The 10,592-nt window shown below is 37.7% G+C and overlaps 1 protein-coding gene across 1 annotated transcript in view; it reads left to right on the forward strand.

The window, feature by feature from the left end:
- Window positions 1-7,733, forward strand: part of LOC111142438 (SMAD family member 4) — a 53,553-nt gene extending 45,820 nt beyond the window's left edge. The window contains exons 11-12 of the mRNA XM_022495568.1: window positions 2,818-2,956; window positions 4,465-7,733. Of these exons, the coding sequence (XP_022351276.1) occupies window positions 2,818-2,956; window positions 4,465-4,676 (351 nt within the window). The 3' untranslated portion in view covers window positions 4,677-7,733. The remainder of the gene's footprint in view (window positions 1-2,817; window positions 2,957-4,464) is intronic.
- Window positions 7,734-10,592: the final 2,859 nt, after the last annotated feature.

Below are 10,592 nucleotides of genomic sequence, written 5' to 3' on the forward strand. Positions count from 1 at the left end.
TTCTTGGTGGGGACAGAACTCTGTTTACTTTCTGCTCAGTTTTAGCATGAACCTAAAACTGCTCTAAAATAGAAAGTTTGTTAATTTCCTTCTTTAAAAAAAAAGTAGTTGTAGAACTGTTTGGCTTTTCAAATATTTGAGTTCCTGCTTTGTACTGACTGGGTGTAACGCCTTCTGAGAGGTCATAGCCCAATGGAAAAGGTCAGAGTCTAATGGACTCTTGGGAAATCTTGAAAAAATAATGCTTCCTATTCTGGGCATTGTGAGATTTCTGATTTTCAGACCCGACTCTCATGCTTTCTGTCCTGCAGTCTTTTTGAACTACAGTTTGGCAGGGTAATACCTATATATTTGACAAATTAATACCTCTTCAGAGAATGAGATAGTATAAGTTTTGTCCTTCATTGATGCTAGAAGATTGACGTTGAATAGAGAAATAAGTAAATAAGAATATGAATTGCAATTTAGAGAGGATAGTTCTATGTTCTTCTTAATACCAAATACCATGATTAAAGACAATCAGAATTTATTTTTAAGGTATCTGAAAGTTAGTGGTTTGGATTCCAGACTTCTTGTTGTTGATCTGATATAAAGCAGCATGTTATGCATTCTTTGATGACAGTGATGATTCTTTTTTTTTTTTGGTTAAAGATAATTGTGCTTGCTCATACTGGGTTTTGTGCATACTAAGAGGATTTTTGTTTGTTTGTTTTTTCCTTCACTTTTTTTAAAAAAAATTTTTAAATTTTTTAATAAACATATAATGTATTATTAGCCCCAGGGGTACAGGTCTGTGAATCGCTAGGTTTACACACTTCACAGCACTCACCATAGCACATACCCTCTCCAGTGTCTATAACCCAATCATCTTCTCCCTACCCCCCGCCCCCTGGCAACCCTCAGTTTGTTTTGTGAGATTAAGAGTCTCTTATGGTTTGTCTTCCTTCCGATTTCATCTTATTTCATTAATTCTTTTCTTACCCCCCCAAGCCTCCCACGTTGCATCTCCACTTCCTCATATCAGGGAGATCATATGAGAGTTGTCTTTCTCTGATTGACTTATTTTGCTCAGCATAATACCCTCTAGTTCCATCCACGTCGTCGCAAATGGCAAGACTTCATTTACTAAGAGGATTTTTAAAATAATTTAATGTACTCTGAATAAGGAATATAGTCACATGGTTCAGAAATTAAGATAATATAAAAAGTTTGCGTTGAGCAGCCTGTTTCCACTCTGTTTTGTTTCCTGTGGCTTCTGTAGATGACCACTCTGCTTGTTAATATTTCGGTGCTTTTTTTAAAAGAAGACTTATTTATTTTTTTAGAGCTAGATTATGAGTGGGAAAGGCAGAGGGAGAGGGAGAGAGAGAATCTCAAGCAGACTCCCCACTGAGCTCAGAGCCTGACACAGGGCTCATGACCCCAAGATCACAACCTGAGCCTAAAGCAAGAGTTGGACACTTAACCGACTGTGCCACCCAGAAATCCCTTTCAGTGCTTTTTAAAAAAGCAAATATAAGCAAATACATTATTTTGGGAAGTTGTTTTTTTCCTAGAAAAAAGATGATATGATTTGTCATTCATAACTTATTGCTTACTTAAAGAGCATGTCAGTACTTTCATGAGGATAAAGATAAAAGTTTCAGGCCCTTCCTCAGTATACCAGCCCTTGGTGCCCTTGGTGTGGCTGGTAAATAACCATGAAATTACTTACGAATTCCTTATGTTGTCCTGAAAGGTAAATGATTCAGGGGAGGCTGAAACCAAAATACTAGGTAGCATTTATTGACAGCTTACTATATATTATGCTAAGTTTACTACAACTCTGTGAAAAAGCATGTACACTTAGCACTCCCATTTTATAGATAAGAAAATTGAGGCTCCAGAGAGATTAAGAATCTTATTAGCCCATGTAATTAGCAGATATTAGTGATATGATTCAAAGCTAAACTTTTTTTTTAATTACGAGCACTTTTCAACATACAGAAAAGTGGAGAAACTAGTTTAGTGAAATCCTGTATATCCATCACTGAGATTCAGTAGTTGTTACAATTTTATATTTGATTGATCCATCCTTTTTTTCTTTATTTCTTAAGTATTAAAAAAATTTTTTTATTAACAAGTTGGGGAGAAGGGAGAGTGGGGTAGGGGTGCGGGGAGGAGCCAAGGAAGAGGGCCGGGCAGACTCCACCCTGAGCACAGAGCCCAATGAGGGGATTGATCTCAGAACCCTGAGATACAGCCTGAGCAGAAACCAAGAGTTGGATGTTTAACCGACTGAGCCACCTAGGTGCCCTTATTTCTTAAGTATTTCAAAACGAGTCCTAGATATCTTGTTACTTTGCTCCTATGTACCAAAGTGTACATCTCTAAAAAGTATAGATGCTTTCTTAAATAGTGACAGTGCCATTTATTACACTTTTCCAAATAGCTAGAATGATAAAGAAGTTGGCACGTGACCAAGACCATCAATTCAGCCTAAAGAGCACTCTCAGCAGTTTGGTTACGAATAAAGGATAAAGGGTGGGGTTTTTTCGTAGGGACGGTGACTGCCCCACATTGCATTAGATAAAGGCCATAGAGGCCTGTGGCAGCCAGAACTCTCCTGATAGTGACCTGTGCCTCGTGCTGAGCTCCGGTCCCCTTCTCTAACCACTAGTTAGACTCTACATAAAAACTTAGATTTTTAAATTAATTTCTTTTCTTAGAGCTGCGTGGAGCTATGAATTTTAAATAAATCGTGCATTGGTTTTTGCTGTGCGGTGGCAGCATCTCTGATGGACTCCTGGCATTGAACTTAACGCTCTTTGCTTCAAGGTCTTTGACTTGCGCCAGTGTCACCGGCAGATGCAGCAGCAGGCGGCCACCGCGCAGGCTGCCGCCGCCGCCCAGGCAGCGGCTGTGGCGGGAAACATCCCTGGCCCCGGGTCGGTAGGGGGAATAGCTCCAGCCATCAGTAAGTATGCTTTCAGTTTTTTGTCCTAAAGTGTAATAGTTGGTATTTTATCTTGATTCACTCAGTTGCTTAGTTACTTTAGGCAATAACAGAAAACTAAACTACTTTTTTTACTGGGATAATAACATTTTTGAACTAAAAGACTGTTCTGTAATAGTTGCCCTTTGTCTAGGACCCTACTTTCATTCTTTCTGTATCAAAAAGGGAATATGGGATAAAGGACAAAGGGGGTTAATTGTTAGATTATATTGCTCAATCTCCTGTTTTTTTTTGTTGTTGTTGTTGATGCTTTTAATTCTTACCTCACCAGCAAGGGTGGGTTGTAATCACTGACGTGCTTGGCTTTATTCTAGAAGGAAAGCATATATCAAATTCAGAATTAGGTACCTCTCCAGGTTTTTTTTTAAGTATGCTAAGCATGGAGAGAAAACTAAGTGAGGGTGGTATTTTGATAACTTGTAGACTTTTTTTTAATTTTAGGGTAAAATTGAACTGTGTGCCAGGTTTCACACTGATGGGGAATTTTTTACTGCAGAGTTAAACTCCTGACTATAGACTTTTATGATGGAAACACGTGGCACCCATCTTCCACGTCTGAAGGCATAACTAGTGATTCATTCAACCCCTGTTCTTAACCTCTTCAGTGTGGTAAGCAAATCACACTGGCTAAGAAAACTGCAGTGGCCCTGCAGGTTTCTCTACAGCACATGCAGACGCCTCCCATTAGATTCACTGTGATACTGATGAGTGGAGATTGACTATATGACTGTATGTTCTGACTGGAAAATTAGCTGCAGAATCTCCTTTGTGACTTATGTTCAGGAGTTTACAGTGTAGAGGTAGATAAGACATATCCAGTTAGAGAATTGGCTTTTTAAATAATTGGAGCATCTAAACCATTAATTTGCTAGTTTTGATGTTATAAACATGCTTTTACTAAAGAGTCCAGAGCTGTTATTAAATTTCTCATTCTTAACTACTGCCCCCATTGAGTGATGGCACGGTATCTCTGTGACACTGTGAACTTAAGAGACAGACATTCTCTGGGTCATCCAAGAAATCCTTAGTGGAACCAGGACTATTAACTGTCTCACGGTTAGTCAGGTCTTACTTTGAATGAGGCTGTTCAAACAGACAGTAAGGTTCTTAGAACCAATCTGTGGACATGTGCTGCCTCTTAAAAACAAGTTGTTTTTTTTTTTTTTTCAACCCTTCACCTCTCCTTCTAAAGAGAAAAATAGGTGGGGTGTTGGTGGATTGTGGTAACTTATTTTATAATTGCTGGTAGCTAGAAGACTCATGTGGAATGTGAATTGTCTTAACCGAAAGTTTTCAGTCCCTGTTGATAAAGTGTAGATCTACACGTACTTCTTGGCACTTTGACAGAGAAGTTATATGCTGGGGAGCATGAAGTAAAGAAAGCTGGTTGGTCACTTTATTAATAAGGTGTAGGGAGGATGGAAGATACCAGCCTGTCCCTCTGACGTCTTCCAAATCTTCTCCGTTAGGTTTGTCAGCGGCTGCCGGCATTGGCGTTGATGACCTTCGTCGCTTGTGCATACTCAGGATGAGTTTTGTGAAAGGCTGGGGACCGGATTACCCAAGACAAAGCATCAAAGAAACGCCTTGCTGGATTGAGATTCACTTACACCGGGCCCTCCAGCTCTTAGATGAAGTGCTTCACACCATGCCTATTGCCGACCCACAGCCTTTAGACTGAGGTCTTTCACTGTCGGGGCCCTTAATGTTGTCAGGATGATGGACTATAAGATACAATCCTGTTTATAATCTGAAGATATATTTCACTTTTGTTCTGCTTTATCTTTTCATAAAGGGTTGAAAAGTGTGTTTGCTGCCTTGCTCCTAGCAGACAGAAACTGGATTAAGACAATTTTTTTTTTCCTATTTAGAACTTTTCAGGCATGGCTCAGAGCTTGAAGATCAGGAAAAACACATTCTTATTAAATCCTCACCAGTTATGTATGAAGGAATCATTCCAGTGCTGGAAAATTTAGCCCTTTAAAATGTCTTAGAGTCTTTTATATGCAGAACATTGATACATGTGTTATTCTACAGAATAAATTCAATATTGCTGATTTTAAAGGAGAGAAGTTCTCAAAGTTAATTCACCTATGTTATTTTGTGTGCGAGTTGTTATTGTTGAACATACTTTACTCCAAATATTGTGCCATGTGGGTGAGTTAATTTTACCAAGAGCAACTTCACTCTGTGTTTAAAAAATAAGATAGTAATGTATTATAACCTTTTATCCAAAATATTTTTTTGCAAGTTAAACTAGTGAAGATGATTTCAATTCAGATGGTCTTGTAACTTCAGTTTTATTTTTGCCAAGGCAAAACACTAATCTGTGTGTATATTGAGAATTCCTTACATTACCCCACAGAGAAATACCATTTAAAATTAACATTTGTTATCCCTGTTGGATAACTATTTATCAAGAAATACTCTTGCCCTGTTATACAATAGATGTATTCTTCTCTATTTCTAGGCATAAGGTTGGTCACTAAGTAGCCTAGAAGAGGAATTTCTTTCCTTCATGAATTCATAAGGAAAGGTTTTATATTTTTAAAAACACTAAAAGCAGTGTCACTCCACCTAATATCTCACTGTTCTGCAAAGGTGGCAATGCTTAAACTAAAAGTGAGTTGAGTATTTTGGAAACTGCTAAATTCTATGTTAAATACTGTGCAGAATAATGGAAACATTACAGTTCATAATAGGTAGTTTGGATATTTTTGTACTTGATTTGATGTGTGACTTTTTTTTCGTATACTGTTTAAATCATGTATGTTATGACATTGTTTAAAATTCAGTTTTTGTATCTTGGGGCAAGACTGCAAACTTTTTATACCTTTTGGTTATTCTAAGCCCTTTGCCATCAATGATCATATCAGTTGGCAGTGACTTTGTATAGAGAATTTACGTAGAAAAGTTGCAAATGTATTGACTGTACCACAGACACAATATGTATGCTTTTTACTTAGCTAGTAGCATAAATAAAACCGGATCTCAACATACCAAGTTGAATTCTAGGTTTGATTTTTAAATTGTTTTCTTTTGCACTTTTGAGTTCAACCTCAGAAGCAGGACACCTTCTAAATGACAGGCAGCGGCCAGTACTGTCCGGCAGCTTTGGTTTCCCTCACACTCTGCCAGGACTTCCCCGCGGACATTATGTATCAAGTGTAGAGTTGGTTGGGTTTTGTTTTTTTTTTTAAGCTTTTATTTTACTGTAGCAAAATAGGCCTGATTGTCTACAAGATAAATAGGTTGTCTACAGGATAAACAGTGTGAAATAAAACCAAGGGTTATCTTTCAGATCCTTTTACTTATCGCTTGGTGGGCCTTCTTAAATGTAATAAGATTCTTAAGGTGTGTGACAAGTTTGAGATTTGATAAGCACTATGCATAATAGTCATCCGTCTGTTGACTTGAATGGGTAAGTTGTCTGTGTCCTTGCTCAGAAGGTCTTCTTCATAAGACCATTCTGGAAACCACTGAGTTTGCTTATTGCTGTGATGTAAACATAGATCTCGATCCGAGCTACATGTCTTTTGTTTTAAAATAATTTCTCTGCTGGCTCATTTGAGCTCTTGAGTACTTACAGATAACTTTTGTTAAAGACCTAATTTTAATCTATAAATGTTTGGTGATTCAGGTTTTATTGGCAGATTTTTTAAAAAAAGATATCTTCATTCTCTAGAAATTGCTGACTTTAGGTCTATTTTACTGTGAATGAAGAATAGGAGTGAAGGGAAAGATTTTAAAAATTCAGATTATTTGATTAGGATCATTAGCATGCTATGCTATCATCCATCACCTCCTTTTCTCCTTTAGGGAAGGTTTTCATGTTTAGTCATCTGGGGAAAGTATGTGGAAAATATTTGCTAAGAAGTCTATCTTTGAAGCCAAGCCACCTGTCTTGGTTTCTTTCTGCTAAGAGCCATAATGTTACTACCAGTATGTAGGAGTTCTTCTAGTTATTAATTGCTTTATATTTGTACCTAGATTCAGTCACCTGCTTTTGAGAACACAACTAGTATGTTAATGATCAGTTATTTCTGAGAGCTTAGTTGTCAAACAGTATTTCCATTTCTTAGAGGTAGTCATCTTTGATGAGTAAGACTCAAGAATCACTAGGTTTAAAATTTTACAGCTACTTTAGGGTAGGATAGTTTCCTCAATTCTCAGAATCTGATTATTATAAGGATATGGTTCTGGGTAGGTTTTCTCTAGCTATTTTGTATCTCAATATGTTGAATTTCATTGAAAGCTGAGTGAGAGTTGAATCAAGTACCTTTATAATCCAGTATGAGGCCATTCCATTTTGGTCCAGTGCCTTTTAGTACGTTATCAAAGGGAATCCTTAATGGTGTTGCCTTTATTTTCCAGGGAGTAGATTGTTTTATGGGATATAAGCTGTCTCATTTTTTATAGTATGCTACCCCTGGTATACAAAGATAATGATAGTAAATCACTGCCATATAACCTTGTTTTTCTAGAAGCACGGCTCATTTGTGTCGACCTACTCACTATAAATAGGTCTCCTATCACGATTCCTCCTGTAACCATCGTAGATTTGCAGGCTGTGTGGTTAGCTTAAGGATTACCATACTCTAATTATCCAGGTAAACTGAAGACATATTAGCTGTGTTGTATTTCAAAGTTAAAAATTCATTTTTGTGGGGAAGGGCATGGTGTAAAGAGGGATATTTGTAATGGAAATTTTGAAGGCAAAATAAAATGCTCTTCCAGATGATAGATGTTTTACTTTAAAAGTAAATTATTGCAGTTATCTTTTTGACTCTGCCCATCTGGAGAGGGAAATTTTACATTTTCCCATGGTGCTCCTTATGCATCTGTGGAGGTGAAATATTTCTATTCCTGGTTTGATGGTAACTGGTTAATAGTTACTAGCTGTTATGCAAAATTAGATTAGTTCAGATCTTTTTTAGAGTTGTTTGGAAGAAGCAGTTTTATTCTGAGTAGGGCAGAATCCTTTTTGTTGATAGTTTTATATGGTTGGCTCCTTTCATTATTAAGTAATTTTACTGGCATTTTATTTAACGATAGCAGATTGGGCTGATGAATTTTAGTTACTGAGGTAACTGAGTACATGAAAGCAATTACCTACCAACTTCACCTACCAACTTTTCAGTAGATGGAGCTAAGACTAGCAGATAGTAACAACATGAGGAAATGCTTTCTTTTTTTATTTTTTTTTCCAGTTTTCAAAGCTTTTTATTATACTATTTCACTTGATCTTTACAGTAACTCTGAGAAGGAGTTAGAGGGAAGGAAATGCCTTTTTCTTTTTTTCTTTCTAAAGGCAGACCTCATCTTGTCACAGATAGCTATCTGTAAATAGTAGCCTAAATTCTTCTTTGGAAAGTTTATAGAAGATAGGCTCTGAGAATCTTTTGTGTAAACCTTTCCTTTTCTTTTCTTTCTTTTTTTTTTTCTGACAACTAGGTAATTTCTTCTAATATCTTTCAGGAAGGATGTATAAGGTTAGTGGTCACATTCATAGAAGCATCCTCAGCTTGGTCTTGTCCCTAGCACCTGTCCCAGTGCTACTGGGTTGTTTATCTTGTTTATCTGCTATTACTGTGGAATGGCATTTTCTGCATTATCCATACTTGCCTTATTTAAGCAGTAAACCTTTTTTATTTTAGCCATTTTGGGGGGGGTGGAGTTATTTAATATGTACATCAGAGAACATACTAGGCATGTTTCTTTTGTGCCTAGCTGTCTTTGTAGATGTCCAAGGCTGCTTAGGTTTTGCCTTGATAAACTAAATGGTCATAGACTGCTCTGGCTTTTGAATGTTCACTTTTTTTTTACACACATACCCTCCAGCATTCTCTTCCGACCACTTCATGTGTACCTCCCTTTAGGAGTTTCTTCTTTCCTTTTGGATTCATTTTTCCAGCTGCTTGGGCAAGAAAACGAAATAACTAGACCTACTAGAACCACCTTTAAAACACAAGGAAAACTGGCATGGGTCCTAAGAAACTTTCCTGTAAAGTACTTTGAAAAGGCCTTCTTCAGTGCTTCGGTGTCTCATCGGTTTGACTGCTTAGAATGTTTCCTTATTCTTCGCTGAGTTCCAGGTAGCTGTGGTAGGGAGAAGTGGGTCATATTCATATTTCCCCCCTTTGAAAGATTTTGAAAGGTTTTGTTGCTTCCACCTCAATCCTGCTCATACAAAAACTGGAGTCACAAGACTCTACATTAGCATCAGTAGTCAGAGCAAAAAAGGATACGAGCAAGAAATAAACTTGGGAAATGAGAGGGTTGTTTGTTTGTTTGGGTATCCCCTTTTGAGCCCTAACTTCTGGCTTTCCTCCTCTCCAGATATTTTTGACCTATAGGTGCCTTTATGAAAATTGAGGGTCTGATATCCTGTCCCAAGGAATAGCTAAAAGTAATTGCTGATGTTTTCAGGGATTTTAACATCAGACTTGAATGAATGAATGAATGAACCATACTCCTTCCTTCCTTGTTTCTTTCCTTCCTTCCTTCCTCTCTCCTTCTTCCCTCCCCCCACCCCCTTGTAGGAAGAACTGAGGTGAAGACAATCATTTCTCTCTATTGATATGGATAGTTTTCACAGTAGATCTCAGAGCCCATGTTCTTGTTCAAGCTAAAACTAGTGGCTCTGGGCTGGCACCAGGTACACTCTGGCTTGCACTCTGCCACTAATCTGATGTGTGACCTTGGGCAGGTCATTTTACCTTCTCTGGGCCTCAGTTGCCTCATCTGTAAAATGAGGGAGTTGGATTAGATGTGTTCTTCCAGCTCTGAAATTTAAGTGACCTTGCCTACCTTGCAGCAGGTTTTGATTTCTTCCTTCCTTTTGCTCTGCTGTTTGAGGGGGCTTTTTCCTTATTTCCACATTGTTCAAATGAGATTAGGCTTGATATTTTATTATTATTCTCCTATGGACAAGAAGTTACATAATATGTCCTTGAGACTTAAATTTAACCAAAGGCCTAGCACCACCTTGGGGGCTGCAATAAAAACTTACAAAAAAAAAAAAAAAAAAAAAAAGGAGGGGAAAAATCTTCATTTTATTTTCCCGTCATCTCTATTAAAGGTTTCTTAAGGCTTTTTTTGAGTCATGGCATTCCACCTTTTGGGTTGGTATGTGTGTGACACCATCCTTTTAAGTGCTGTGTGCTGGTAATTTTTTTTTTTTCCGACTAAAATGAATTGAAAACTTATTGTGAATGCCTAATGATATTAGAGGTCATTGGTTTCTTATCTCTGGTCTTTGGTTCCTTATCTCTTTTAAGTTCAAAACAGGGAAATCCCTCTGAACAGCATCAGTTAAGATGGTTCATGTGACAGAAGAAAATAATACCAGCGGATGATCCTTTACTTTATTCTTGGCTCTTTTTAGGTGCATTTTGTTTAGAAGACTTTTGGGTGGAGTGTTCCTTTCAGAGTATTTTTCACCTTATTCTTCGATAAGTATAATTAATGAACTTGGCTTTTCAAGGACCTTGAGAGCCTTCCTTGGGAGTGGGTCAAGGGTGGGGGGTTGGGGAGTCCTGGTAGAGGCCAGCTCTGTGCTAGCTGGAGAGGAAGGAATGAAACCAACTGCTGTTGC

Source organism: Enhydra lutris, unplaced genomic scaffold (genome assembly GCF_002288905.1).
Source record: "Enhydra lutris kenyoni isolate GAN:26980312 unplaced genomic scaffold, ASM228890v2 scaffoldscaffold8, whole genome shotgun sequence".
Taxonomy (NCBI): Eukaryota; Metazoa; Chordata; class Mammalia; order Carnivora; family Mustelidae; genus Enhydra; species Enhydra lutris.